We start from the raw sequence: 15,280 nt of genomic DNA, 5'->3' as shown, positions 1-15,280 counted from the left end.
GGCTGTGAGATGTAAAGGGATCCAGTGATACAGGGTGCTGTGTAATTTTAAAGGGGTCAGTGATGCAGGGTACTGTGTAATTTTAAAGGGGTCAGTGATGCAGGGTACTGTGTAATTTTAAAGGGGTCCAGTGATGCAGGGGGCTGTGTAAGGTAAAGGGGTCCAGTGATGCAGGGTGCTGTGCAATGTAAAGTGGTCCAGAGGTGCAGTCATGGAGAGGGGTACACAGTAGTAACAAAAAGATATTGAAGGATGCAGGGGGCACAGTGGGGTGTTTTTACATTTTAACATGTGGGGGGGGTGCCAGATATTGGATCCGCCCCGAGTGCCAAATGCTCTAGGTACGCCCCTGGCCTATAGGCTCCTGAGATGTGAATTCCGGTTCTGGAGAAAGACAGACAGGTGGGGGGAGGGGACAAAGAAAAATGGAGAGAAAGAAGAAGGGATAGAACGAACAAGAAAGATGGATAGGGAGAGAGAGAAAAGGGGAAGAAAGAAGAACAGAGAGCAAACAGTAGGGTAAAAAATATTTGAAAAATGTTATTGGGGGGGGGGGGTGACACCATATTTTACCGCACCAGGTGACACCAACCCTAGTGACGCCACTGCCATCATTGACACCCTCCATAAGGAGGCAAAGCCTGAAAAGGTAATTGCAAAAGAAGTTGGATGTTCCCAAAGTGCTGTATTAAAGCACATTAATAGAAAGTTATGTGGAAGAAAGGTGCACAAGCAGCAGGGATGACCGCAGCCTGGAGAGAATTGTCAGGAAAAGGCTATTCAAAAGTGTTGAACTTTCACAAGGAGTGGACTCAGGCTGGAGTCAGTGCATCAAGAGCCACCACTGTTGCTCAGTGGTCCAAAGTCCTCTTTTCTTATGAGAGCAAATTTTGCATCTCATTTGGACACCAAGGACCCAGAGTATAGAGGAAGAATGGAGAGGGACACACTGCAAGATGCTTGAAGTCCAGTGCAAAGTTTTCACAGTCTGTGTTAATTTGGGGAGCCATGTCATCTGCTGGTGTTGGTCCACTGTGCTTCATTAAGTACAGGGTCACTGCAGCCGTCTACCAGGAGATTTTGGAGCACTTCATGCTTCCTTCCGCAGACGAGCTCCATGGGGATGCTGACTTCATTTTCCAGCAGGACTTGGCACCTGCCTACACTGCCAAAAGCACCAAAACCTGGTTCAATGATCGTGGGATTACTGTGCTTGATTGGCCAGAAAACTCTCCTAACCTGAACCCCATAGAGAATCTATGGGGTATTGCCAAGAGAAAGATGAGACATGAGACCGAACAATGCAGAAGAGCTGAAGGCCGCTATTGAAGCATCCTGGTCTTCCATAACACCTCAGCAGTGCCACAGGCTGATAGCTTCTATGCCACGCCGCATTGAGGCAGTAATTGCTCCAAAAGGGGCCCAAACCAAGTACTGTACATATGCATGCTTATCCTTTTCAGAGGTCCGATATTGTTCTATGTACAATCCTTGTTTTATTGGTTGCATGTAATATTCTAATTTTCTGAGATTGTGGATTTGGGGTTTTCATGAGCTGTAAGCCATAATCATCACAATTTATGACAAATCACAACTTAAACTATCTCCTATATTAGTTTCACCTTTTAAGCTGCATTTGTGAAATAAATGAACTTTTTGCACAATATTCACATTTTTCGAGTATCGCCTGTATACATTTTTACAAAGTCTGCTGCTTCAGTGTTTCTATGAAATACTGAAGTATAAGTACAAGCATTGCATACAGTGGATATAAAATGTCTACACAACCCTGTTAAAATGTCAGGTTTCAGTAATGTAAAAAAAGTTTTTTTCAGAAAGATAAATCATTTCTGACCTTTTTAATGTAACCTATAAACTGAACATGTAAATAATGGTAACAGAGATGAATCTGCCCTTTCTGTGTTCCCACCACTGCGCTTATTAACATATGACGTTAATCAAATTGGCAAAAGAGTGAAGCAGCTACTTTGAAAGAAATCAAACTGTGAAAAACATATTCTAAAACCCCAAAAAATTGTGTAATAAATTGTGTAATAAAATATAAGCAGCGCTGTAAACAATGTAAGAAGAAATATCCGTTTTCACAGGTATTCAAAAATAATGCTAATGTCCATAAACATCACCATGTGAAAAAAGTGAATAGTGCACACATTTAAAAAAAAATGTAAATGTCTTTAAATATTAATTAAATATAAGTCCATAACACATCAAGTAGGTTTGTGTCAGCGAATCCTCTCCCTTCAGATGCAAAACTCACCAACCTAAATTGCCTTACACTCTCGTGTTTGGCGTGTAAATGTGTACAAAAAGACCTCACTTGTAAGTATAGCAGATAATCCCAGTTCCAACCAATTCACTGCCAGAAAGCTCCGCATGTAAATAAAAAGTGCTCAAAATAGCGTGATACCGTAAAATCAGTTTAATACCACACTTAAATCTTCAAATATAGCACTCACATGAATCTCATCAGCAAACACTCGTTCAGAGATGAACCGAAAACCGAGTATATTGGTCACAGCAGACCCAAGGTGTCAACTGATCGCTCACCACCTCCCCTATGTTCTTTCCTGGATCTCTGCTTCCTTGATCGGCCTTGATACGTCACACGTTCACTTCAGATGTTTGCTGCACAGCCACGTCCCCACATGTTTCGTCATAAAAGACTTAGTCATGGGATCAATCCCATCACATATGAAGTCTCCCAAAAGCATGTGGAAAACTGTTATGGTCTGATGAAACTAAGGTTGAACTTTTTGGCCATAATTCCAAAAAATATGTTTGGTGCAAAAACACGGCACATCACCAAAAAACACCATGCCCACAGATAAGCATGGTAGTGAGAGTCGCTGATTGCCGCCATTACTAGTAAAAAAAAAAAATGGCCCCAGATTTCATTAAAATAAATCTGGTCACCTTAGTATAGGAGAGTGTATAAGGCATGCACGGAGTGCGCTATGAAGGCTGAGAGAGTGTATGGGGGGGGACACATGGAGTGTGCTTTAGGTTAGGAGTGTGTATGGGGTATAGTAGTGTCTATGGGGTATGGAAGACACACGGAGAGTGTATGGGGTATAGGAGACACACGGAGAGTGTATGGGGTATAGGAGACACACGGAGAGTGTATGGGGTATAGGAGACACACGGAGAGTGTATGGGGTATAGGAGACACACGGAGAGTGTATGGGGTATAGGAGACACACGGAGAGTGTATGGGGTATAGGAGACACACAGAGTGTATGGGGTATAGGAGACACACGGAGAGTGTATGGGGTATAGGATAAGGTGACCAGATTTTTAAAATGAAATCCAGGGACATCTTTATTTATTTATTTTTTACTAGTAATGGTGGCAATCAGTGACTCTCTGCCCCCCCCCCCCCCCGCCTTACAGCCTGTCAAGTCTTACTCTGGGCTATTACTGGGTGGGGAGCGGAGGAAGATCACTCCACCAGGGAAGGCAAGGAGATAAGCCGGCAGGCGGTTGGACAGGACTTGAGCAAAGGCAGAAGAACATGCGAGTGGAGCTGAATGGGCATGTACCCGAAACTGAAGAAATATTCCCTCCACTCCGACCAGCACATGATCATCAGAAAGGGGCACAGATAATAGAAAATAAATACACCCCCTTAAGCTAATAGGTGCGGCGGAGTGGGGGTGTGTAATTCAGAATACATTTTTTTTAATCCTGCCCTAACTTTATGAAATTGCCTCAGCCCCTGTTCAAATCCAATCCGGGGACAAAACCAGGCACAGGCTTGGTACGGGGGACAGTGGCCTCAACCCGGGAACTGTCCCCAGAAAAAGGGGATGTCTGGTCACCCTATTCTAGAGACGTCTCTCCCAGCCTATTCCGATCCTTTTCTCCAACCAGGACCAAGTACCGGAGAGATCCTCAAATGTAAAAAACATAGGCTCCAATGGTGTAGTAAGAAGCAGAAGTGGCCTTTATTAAAAATAAAACGGCAATACAAGCCGCTAAAATGAAATAAATTATAAAAGTAAACAACGGTACATCCACAGGGTATATAAGGAGTACAGGCAAGCAGCAGTGGTCGGGGCGTGCGCACCACCTGCGTTCCACTGCTCACTCGGGACTTCCGGTATGACGCGAGTATGTAGGCTCTGCCTTACTAGTTTCGTGATTACGTCTTCTGAGGCGATCAATATTTTTCATTTTCCTTTCGGGAGTATTTTAGGTGGGCTGCAACTAGTTTTATTTATTTATTATTCAAGCGCAAACTTTATATATTATTATATGTAGAGGTTTAAAGGTACTATTTTTTTTTCCTAAATAGCTTCCTTTACTTTAGTGCAGTCCTCCCTCACTTACCTCATCCTTCCTCATCCTTCCATTTTGCTTTTAAATGTCCTTATTTCTTCTGAGAAATCCTCACTTCCTGTTCTGCTGTCTGTAACTCCACCCAGTAATGCAAGGCTTTCTCCCTGGTGTGGAGTGTCGTGCTCGCCCCCTCCCTTGGACTATAGGAGAGTCAGGACGCTCTTTACGTTGCAGATAGAGAAAGGAGCTGGGCGTCCTGACTCTCCCGTAGTCCAAGGGAGGGGGCGAGCACGACACTCCACACCAGGGAGAAAGCCTTGCATTACTGTGTGTAGTTACAGACAGAAGAACAGGAAGTGAGGATTTCTCAGAAGAAATAAGGACATTTAAAAGCAAAATGGAAGGATGAGGTAAGTGAAGGAGGACTGCACTAAGGTAAAGGAAGCTATTTAGGGAAAAAAAAATTGTACCTTTACAAACCCTTTAAGTGCCAAGTATTGGTATCATCAATGTTTGTTGGCAGCAATGGATCTTCTCATGTCTATGCGTTTTAACAAGTGGAACTGTAGCAAAATGCATGGCGACTTATCTGGTGGGAGCCAATCCTAGGTATGCATTACCCTTCACTTAGAGCAGGTTCATTAATGTTCTACTTTCTGTTTGCATTGTATTGCTTTTTACTTTAATCTTTGAAACTTTACACTTTACACAGTTTCACAATGATCTGTCTGGTCTTTAGAATCTGGAAGCTCAGCAAAACCACATTACAGACTAACCTCACTAAAGACGACTGGGTTTTTTAAGCGCTGAAAATAATGATATAAACTTGCTATGTATGACGTTCCACACTGTTCTACAGCCTTCATAAACATATCTTCCTCCCACAGCCCTGCAGAAGGTTTCCTCCACAAACTGATAGGTTTCGTCCCTTCCACGTGAAAAATGGAGACTTACGATAATGAATTGTCCTCTCAGCAACTTATGGAGGCCTCTGCTGAAAAGTTTAATTACTGTGAGAGCAAGCAAGATGAACTGCTAAAGGTGGAGATGACCCCATTGCAAGATGCCAGTGGCCAAAGGGAATGTACGGTGTTGGCCATCACTTCTGACCAACGTCCTGTGCAAGATCACCTAATCTGGTCTATATTTAACACCATCTACATGAACTTCTGCTGTCTGGGATTCATTGCACTCATTTTCTCAGTCAAGGTGAGAGTTTGACATCTTCATTTTAAAGTGTAGCTGCATTTCTGAAGGGAGGTATTAACCACTTCACCCCCGGAAAGGATTTACTCCCCTTCCTGACCAAAGCACTTTTTGCGATTCGGCACTGCGTCGCTTTAACTACTTAAGACCCGGACCATTATGCAGGTAAAGGACCTGGCCCCTTTTTGCGATTTGGCACTGCGTCGTTTTAACTGACAATTGCGCGGTCGTGCGACGTGGGTCCCAAACAAAATGAGTGTTCTTTTTTCCCACAAATAGAGCTTTCTTTTGGTGGTATTTGATCACCTCTGCGGTTTTTATTTTTTGCGCTATAAACAAAAATAAAGCGACAATTTGGAAAAAAATGCAATATCTTTTTGCTGTAATAAATATCCCCAAAAAAGATATAAAAAAAAAAACATTTTTTCGTCAGTTTAGGCCCATACGTATTCCTCTACATATTTTTGGTAAAAAAAAAAAATCGCAATAAGCGTTTATCGATTGGTTTGCCCAAAATGTATAGCGTTTACAAAATAGGGGATAGTTTTATGGCATTTTTATTAATATTCTTTTTTTACTACTAATGGCGGCGATCAGCGATTCTTTTCGTGACTGCGACATTAAGGCGGACACTTTTGACACATTGCTATAAAAATGCACTGATTACTGTGAAAATGACAATGGCAGTCAAGGGGTTAACCACTAGGGGGTGCTAAGGGGTCAAGTGTGTTCTATTGTGTGTTTTTTTACTGTAGGGGGCATTGCTGGACGTGTGACGTCACTGATCGTCGTTCCCTATGACATTGAACAGACGATCAGTGACACGCCACAGAGAAGAACGGGGAAGGTTTGTTTACACTCACCTCTCCCCGTTCTTCAGCTCCTGTGACCCAATTGTGGGACATCGCCGGGTCACGAGCGCACCGCCGGCGGCGCGCTCGTGACCCACAGCTGGGTTCTTAAAGGGGACGTACATGTACGCCCTTGTGCCCAGCCGTGCCATTTTGTCAACGTATATCATCGTGCGGCGGTCCTAAAGTGGTTAACTGACAATTGCGCGGTCGTGCGATGTTGTACCCAAATATTCCACATTTTAAAAAACTAATTTTTTTCTCAGTTTAGGCCGACATGTATTCCTCTACATATAGAACATATAATTTGTAGCGCTAGGTGATAATGCAGTTATAAACACTGAATGTCTGATAAACAAAATATGCCAAAAAAACACCAAGTGACAGATGTGTGGGCAAAAAAAAGAATCAAAATAAAATAGAAAAAGTCCAAAGTGAACTATGCATTAAGGTGAAAAAAAACCTGGCAATGACGGCCCCCCAACCCCCCCGTTTTACTTACCTGAGCCCAATTTACCTGCTGCGCTCGCCCCCGTTGTCCTCTTCTCCACTAATTTTGGCAGTTGATTGGCTAGATTGGATGAATTCATATCAGCGCAGCCATTGGCTCGTGCTGCTGTCAATCACATCCAATGGTGCGGCGCGCAGGGGGGCGGGGCCGAGTGATACAGTCAGCGGCTATAGCTGCCAGTTGTATCACGGGAGCGCGCCCGCAAGAACTAAGGGGGTTAGTTCTTGCGGGGAGGAGCCGAGACAGCCACCGAGGGACCCCAGAAGATGAGGATCGGGGCCACTGTGTGCAAAACGAGCTGCACAGTGGAGGTAAGTATAACATGTTTGTTATTTGAAAATAAAATAAAAAAAGGGAACCTTTGGTGTCCCTTTAACTAAAACATAAAAAAGTACCATCATCCAAATAAGCATAGAGAATCGGGAGAAGGTTAGGATATGAGGGCAGTTGCTGAAGCTGACCAGAAAAAATTCCCACCTAAGATTGTGGGGGACCATCTCGGTACTGATTGACAAAAACATAATTCTTAGATAAAATTCATTATTTATTACATATAAAAATTACATACATCGTTCATAAGAAAAAAAGATTGAATAATCAATATACAAATACTCAGGGTTCCCCCGAGAGATATCCGTTGATGAAGTGTGTGACCTTTCCACTACTAGTTTCGCCGTACAAACATCGCTTCCTCAGGAGGAATAATCTAAAAGACAAATATTGAATAAAGTAGGACAAAAAAGTTGTAATTAAAGGATTTAGACAAATATAATTCAGCAAAAGAAAAAAAACATAAGCAAAAGGTAAATAAAAACAAATTGCTCACCCAACAGGTCAATAGCCAGGTATGAACCAAGCCGCTCGAGAAAGAATCCCCCTGCGACGGACAAGGGGGATAAGGCGGAAATTGATTCTATAAGGAAATATTATAATAATAGGGAAATATATATAGTGTTAGATGAAAAGGCGTGGTCCCAGTAGTAGTTTTTTCTGTTATGTGAATTGGATGCAGCGAAAACACACATCCAATTCGTGTGTTCCAGCCTAAAACAGTGTGAATCCAGCCTAAAACAAAAAGGGAAAAGACAAGTGCAACCTCCATAGTGTTGTAAACAAAGTGAACAATATTTATTAATGATTAAAAAAATGGAGCCGCTGTGGAATTCCCCTGCTTCGGCCATAAACAGGGGGAGAGGGAGCAGGGAAATTCCACAGCGACTCCGTGTTTGTAATCATTAATAAATATTGTTCACAACACTATGGAGGTTTCACTTATCTTTTCCCTTTTGTTTTCACAGTGTCACAGCAATCACCCATGGCTGCTTCAAGCTACACCTTCTAGCTAGTAATCAGTGGCAGTGTGTATAGTCCATTGGGATACCCACTTCATTGTTTACAGTATATCGCCCAGAGGCGATTCAGTTCGCATGTGCCGCGCTATATAAAAGTTTTTCATTCATTCATTCATTTTGTCTTTTAGTTTTTACTTTGCTTTCCGAGTATGCAAAGGATTTTTGTGTGTTGAAATTGCATACAGACGATCGTAATTTCTAACAAGAATATTTGTTGTCGGAAAAATTGAGAACCAGCTTTCAAACATTTTGTTGTCGGAAATTCCAACAGCAAATGTCTGATGGAACCTACACACGGTCGGTATGTCCGACCAAAAGCTCACATCGAACATTTGTTGTCGGAAATTCCGATCGTGTCCATGTTGAACTTCAAGTGACCAGTGTGAGAGGGTGAGAGCGATAACACCAAATTTAACACACCTGCTCCCCATTCACACCTGAGACCTTGAAACACATAAGTCACATGACACCGGGAGGGAAAGTGGCTAATTGGGCCCAATTTGGACATTTTCACTTAGGGGTGTACTCACTCTTGTTGCCAGCGGTTTAGACATTAATAGCTGTGTGTTGAGTTATTTTGAGGGGACAGCAAACTTACACTGTTATACAAGTTATACACTCATTACTTTACATTGTAGCAAAGTGTAATTTCTTCAGTGTTGTCACATGAAAAGGTAAAATATTTACAAAAATGTGAGGGGTGTACTCACTTTTGTGAGATACTGTATATGTAATCATCATTGGGTGTCTGCTGTTAAATTTGGACTGTTAGGCTTCATGCACACTGGAGCTGATAAACTGCAGTTTATTGGAGTTCGGGCATTTCTTTTTAAAGCCCATAAACTCCACTCTATGTTAGCCTATATGTCCATGCACGTTTTTCAGCTCTAATGAGCAGTGGAGTTTATCACGTGAAATCACGTTCAAAGTTCCTTTGTCCTAAAAAAAATGCTAAAAACCACCAAACGCCGATAAATGCTCAAAAACGTGGCTCGCCTGCGGTTTTTAGCATTTTTGATCTATTGAAAAAAAAACACCAACGCTGAAAAACGCTAATAAACGCTATTGCAAAAACGTTAAAAAACTTTGAAAGACTCCCTGCAAAGCTACTGGCATTTTTTTAACATTATTTTAGCATCCAGTGTGCATGAAGCCTAATGCCCTGCACACACGATCGGTTCGTCTGATGACCGTTTTCATCAAACGAACTGATCGAGTGTGGGCCCCATCGTTTTTTTTCCCATCGTTGAAAAAAAATAGAACCTGTTTTAAAATCTTCTGATGGTTAAAAAACCGATAGAAAAAAATGATCATCTGTGGGGAAATCCATCTGTCAAAAATCCACGCATGCTCAGAATCAAGTCGACGCATGCTCGGAAGCACTGAACTTCATTTTTCTCTGCACGTCGTAGTGTTTTACGTCACCGCGTTGGACACGATCGGATTTTTAACTGATAGTGTGTAGGCAAGACTGATGAAAGTCAGCTTCATCGGATATCTGATGAAAAAATCCATTGGTCCGTTTTTATCGCATGAACCGATCGTGTGTACGTGGCATTACAGTACAGGTTCACTTTAAAATACATGTCTGACAATCATCTAAAGTCTAAGGATGGACTTTGGGTACAATGGGAATTTTTTTTTTTTTAAAGTTCTGTATCATAAAAGCAAGGGGCAGGGAAAATTGCCAAGCAGCGCATAACCCCAGAGGGATTGTTATAAAACCCACTGCAAAGCAAATATTATATAAAAACATATACGCCAACTTTTCTTTTGTAAAATGGATTTATCCTCACCACCCTTTTATTTATTGGGGAACATTCTGTCAATAAACCATTTTTCAAACCTTCCATATGTAGGCAGGTGCAGTTTATCCTCCCCTCTATAGGTGGCTCCCTTTTGCTGGCAGATATACAGAGGTAATGGAGGATGAGAACACTGTTCCTCTGCAGCCTCCGTAGGGGTCATCAGGGAAGCAGTAGTCCGATTGTGGCAATGTCCATTGAATGACCTAGGTGACCATCTTTAGTGGGGGTAATGCTAATAAATAGCAGTGCTTTTCTGCAGTTGGCATGCAGTTGTGAAGTGGGTAGTGCAGGGACAGGATCCACGCTCGAGTCTGGAGAGGATATTGTATACAAGTATGAGGCCCCGTACACACGTCTGAGAAACTCGACGGGCAAAACACATCGTTTTGCTCGTCGAGTTCCTTGTGAAGCCGCCGAGGATCTTGGCGAGCCAAGTTTCCTCATTGACTAACGAGGAAATAGAGAACATGTTCTCTATTTGGCTCGACGAGTTCCTCGTCGGTTTCCTCGGCCAAAAGTGTACACACCACCGGGTTTCCTCGGCAGAATATGTCTCCCATCGAGTTTCTGGCTGAATTCTGCCGAGAAACTCGGTCGTGTGTACGGGGCCTTAGTGTGAATGTAGTTTGATACATTGTTTCTTTTGAACACAAAAATATAGTTGAATTGGTAATCACACTCCCATTGAGGAGCAGCATTATTTTGAAGTACAGGTAGCCCATCAGTGCAGCCTATCGGTAACATTCAGTGCAGCCTATCGGTAACATTCAGTGCAGCCTATCGGTAACATTCAGTGCAGCCTATCGGTAACATTCAGTGCAGCCTATCGGTAACATTCAGTGCAGCCTCATCAGCGCACATCAGTGAAGGAGAAAAATTACCTGTTTGCAAAATGTTATAACAAAATATGGAAAATGTGTGGTTTTTTTTTTTCAGTCTTTTTTTCTTTGTTTAGCAAAAAATAAAAACCCCAATGGTGATTAAATGCCAACAAAAGAAAGCTCTACTTGTGTGATTTTTTTTTTATAAAAATGTCATATGGGTACAGTGTTGCATGACCTTGCAATTGTCATTCACAGTGTGAGAGCACTGAAAAGTGTTCAGTAAGCAAATGGTTAAAGTGGAAGTCCACTCAAAAAAAAAAAAAAAACACACCAAAATCCTGTAAAAAAAATAAAATGTTTTTTACTTACCAGAAATGGCGGTTTCTATGCGGAAGTTCCTAATCTGCCTCTTCCCATACCCCGGCAGGTCTTCTTCCTCGTCCTCCTTGCGTTGTCTTTCGGGGAATGGGGCGCGCTGCCTTCTGGGAACTGTGCGTATCCCAGAAAGCAGCCACCCATTCACAAAAGCGCCACGAGACTAGCACATGCGCAGTAGGAAACGGGCAGTGAAGCCACAAGGCTCCACTGCCTATTTCCCTCAGTAAGGATGGCTGCTCCGGGAGCTGCCAGGATCGAGCGATCGGCCTGGGGGGGGGGCTGACATCGCAGGCGCCTAGGACAGGTAAGTGTCCTTATTAAAAGTCAGCAGCTACAGTGTTTGTAGCTGCTGACTTAAAAAAAAAAATTGCGGGTGGAACCCCGCTTTAAGTAATCTTTTTTTGTACAATTCTCCTTTACCCCCCCAGTAAAGGAGAATTGTACAAAAAAAGATTACTTAAACCGGGGTTCCACCCGCAATTTTGGCGGGACGTGTCTCCTATGCGACACACCTTTGATAATAGGTGTCCCTCGTTTCCATCTCAAAAATGTGGGAGGTATGTACAATGTGTTTCTGCCTTTCCGCTTGTAGACTTAACCAAGAGAATATGTAACAGGGTGACAACGCGAGAGCACATATGGGAGACAGTTGTCATCCCCATATCGGTAAATCTTGAAGACAGAACTTCATGGCAGGATCATCAGTTAATCTTTTAACAAACGCTGAATGGACACACGGAGCTGCATTTCGGCTCGGCTGCCCCCATAGCAAGTTGCTTGCTTTGGGGGCACTCGACAGGAGGGAGGGGCCCTGAGCAGCGACGAAAGACCTGAGAAGAGGAGAATCCGGGATGACCTGTGCAAAACCACTGCACAGAGGAGGTAAGTATAACATGTTTTTTTTTTTTTTAACAAGACTTTGCAATCACTTTAATGCATTCTATGCATTAAGGTGAAAATCTTTCTGTGCTGGTATTTGATCACCTCTGCGGTTTTTATTTTTTGTTAAAAAAAAGACTGAATAAAAAACAAAAAACAAAACAGTTTTATTTTTATTAAAATTTTGCAAACAGGTAATTTTTCTCCTTCACTGATGTACGCTGATGAGGCTGCACTGATGGGCACTGAGAATTGGCACTAATAGGTGGCACCGATAGCTGGCAGTGACAGGCACTGATAGGTGGTAGTTATGGGCACTGATAGGTGGCAGTAATGGGCACTGATAGGTGGCAGTAATGGGCACTGATCAGCACTGGTAGGTGAGACTGATAGGCACTGATTGGCACCACTGGTGGGCATTGATAGGTGGTACTTTATTGCACTGGTGGGCACTGGCAGGCGGTACTGGTGGGCACTGATGAGGCGGATGTGCCTCTTCCACTGGGGACCGATGTCCCTTACACAAAAGCCGGTGATCGTCTTTTTTTCTCAATGTGAGGAGAGAAAAAAACGATTACCAAGCTTTGTTTACATCACGTGATCAGCTGTCATTGGCTGACAGCTGATCACGTAGTAAGGGGCTGGGTCCGGCCCCTTACTCGGATCTGTGATCACCCAAGTCTCAGTGAGTCGGTGATCACAGCTCGCGCCCTAAAGGGGGCACACGGGGCGCGTGCAAAGGGGAGGACCATTGTTGCCAACTGTCTGTATTTTTACGGACAGTCTGTAAAAACGGGCACTTTTTTCCCCGTTCGTAAATGTCCGTGGTTGCGGAATGTGCCAGTAAAAATAGCCAAGATCGGTTCGGCTTGGAACTGCGCATGGAGATTGGAGGCAGGGGGTGATGGTGACTGCGGTGGCACCTCAGAGCGGGATGGAGGCAAGGGGGCAATAGAGGCAGGGGGAAATTGGAGGCAGGGGGTGTTGGTGGCAGGGGGTGATTGGAGGCAGGGAGTGTTGATGGCACCGCAGAGGGTGGGGGATGGAGACAGAGGTTGTTGGTGGCACCGCAGAGGAGGATGGAGGCAGGGGGAGATTGGAGGCAGGGGGCCTGGGGGGGAGATTGGAAGCAGGGGGTGATGGTGGCACCACAGAGGGGGATGGTGGCATCGCAGAGGGTGGGGATGGAGACAGGGGTTGTTGGTGGCACCGCAGAGGGGGATGGAGGTAGGGGACGATGGAGACAGGGGGTGATTGGAGGCAGGGGGAGATTGTGGCACCGCAGAGGGGGTGAAGGCAGGGGGTGTTGGTGGCAGAGGGGGATGGAGGCAGGGAGTGATGTGACTAAATAATTTCCCCTATTATATTGAAAACAACAAAAATATGTTTTTTTACCTTAATATCTACTTTAAATCACATTGCTATTTGCCTAGCGTACTTGTTTGTAGCCTAAATACTGAAATGTGCACCTAAAAATGTAATTTAGTAACTTTTGTGAAATGCCAGTAAAAATGTGGCTGCGCCAGTAAATTTCGAGTGTCGTGCCAGTAAATTTCAATCTGGTAGGTTGGCAACACTGGGGAGGACGTCTATTGGCGGCCTCCCGGAAATTCAGGTCTGTGCTGTAGCCGTCATTCGGCTATAGCGCGGACGTCAAGGGGTTAATGCAACTACTGCAAATTAATTCAGGTGTGGCAAGCGCTAAACGTGTACAAACACATTCTAAATGCATAGTTATGTACTGCAATACAAGATACTGGTGATTGCTCATTATTATTATTTTTTTCCTTTCAGTCTCGGGACCAGAAGTTGAATGGAAAGCAAAGTCAAGCCAGGCAATACAGCACCTCTGCCCGCTATTTAAATATCTTCTCCACAGTACTGACTATACTCTGGTTCTTGATCACAGTGTCTGTCATCATTTATAATTTTGTTCGACTGAAGGCTGCAATAAGGAGCTTTTTTGGGCAATAGAGTAGAAAGTGTAGGAACCAATCAGAATCCATCTTTCCGACATCAGATCAGTACAAGATGGATCATGACTGATATGGGCAGTGCACTTTGCACTTATCAATTTGCCTCTTGTACTATTTTACTGCATGGGCTTGATTACACCTTTCATATGTTTTGATAAAAAGAAATTGAAATAAAGCTTCCAAAATGCAACCTGTGCCTTTACCTCCATCTTTAAATGTGCCCTTGCTTCCTGCAGCCTTTTCATCTACCCAACACGTTGATCTGCAAATGAAGATCGCTTCAAGGTACAGTGCCTTGAAAAAGTATTCACACCCCTTAAAATTTTGCACATCTTGTCATGTTACAACCAAAATTGTAAATGTATTTTATTGGGATTTTATGTGATAGGCCAACACAAAGTGGCAAATAATTGTGAAGTGGAAGGAAAATTATAAATGGTTTTCAACATATTTTACAAATAAATATCTGAAAAGTGTGGCATGCATTTTTATTCCCCCCGAGTCAATACTTTGTAGAACCAACTTTCACTGCAATTACAGCTGCAAGTCTTTTTGGGGATATCTCTACCAGCTTTGCACATCTAGAGAGAGAAATTTGTACCCATTCTCCTTTGCTAAATAGCTCAAGCTCTGTCAGATTGGATGGAGAGCGTCTGTGAACATCAACTTTCAAGTCTTGCCACAGATTCTCAATTGGATTAAGGTCTGGACTTTGACTGGCCAATTCTAACACATGAATATGCTTTGATCTAAACTAGGGTTGTCCAGATACTGATACCGGTACCGATACTGAGCATTTGCCCGAGTACTTGTACTCGGGCAAATGATCCGATGCTTCACTCGATACCTGGGCAGTCAGGGTGATCAGTGTGGTGGGGGAGTTACAAGCACTGATCACCCTGTATAGATTTAAAAGTCTGACAGCCGATCCACTCTCTCAAACAGCCCCCCCCCCCCCCCCCCGCGGCTTTCAGAGGTGATCGGTGCTTCTCTCCCTCACACGATCACAGCTGACTGTCCCCTATCCTCCTCCAGTCCCCCTCTGTTCTCTTCCGTTTCCCCCTCCATGCTGCTCCGTGTCCCCCTCCCTTCTCCGTGTCCCCCTATCTTCTCCTTCGTGCATCTTTCCCCCTCTCTTCTCCTCCGTTCATCTGTCCCCCTCTCTTCTCTCCCTCTGTGCATCTGTCCCCCAATCT

The 15,280-nt window shown here is 43.7% G+C and overlaps 1 protein-coding gene across 1 annotated transcript; it reads left to right on the top strand.

The window, feature by feature from the left end:
• The first annotated feature begins 4,996 nt into the window (after positions 1–4,996).
• On the top strand, positions 4,997–14,277 carry LOC120917235 (interferon-induced transmembrane protein 1-like). The gene is made up of 2 exons (XM_040328374.1): positions 4,997–5,508; positions 13,903–14,277. The coding sequence occupies exons 1-2, from the start codon at positions 5,242–5,244 to the stop codon at positions 14,080–14,082; spliced, it is 447 nt and encodes a 148-aa protein (XP_040184308.1). The 5' UTR covers positions 4,997–5,241; the 3' UTR covers positions 14,083–14,277.
• The last annotated feature ends 1,003 nt before the right edge of the window (positions 14,278–15,280 follow it).

This window comes from Rana temporaria, chromosome 11 (genome assembly GCF_905171775.1).
Source record: "Rana temporaria chromosome 11, aRanTem1.1, whole genome shotgun sequence".
Taxonomy (NCBI): domain Eukaryota; kingdom Metazoa; phylum Chordata; class Amphibia; order Anura; family Ranidae; genus Rana; species Rana temporaria.
The sequence above is the reverse complement of the archived record's forward strand: the minus strand, read 5'-3'. Positions and strand labels throughout refer to the sequence as shown.

Bases quoted from the DNA above. Each gene is read 5' to 3' on its own strand.
- LOC120917235 (XM_040328374.1), top strand. From the start codon at position 5,242: ATGGAGACTTACGATAATGAATTGTCCTCTCAGCAACTTATGGAGGCC. The intron at 5,509-13,902 runs GTGAGAGTTTGA...TTTTCCTTTCAG, and splicing joins CACTCATTTTCTCAGTCAAG to TCTCGGGACCAGAAGTTGAA.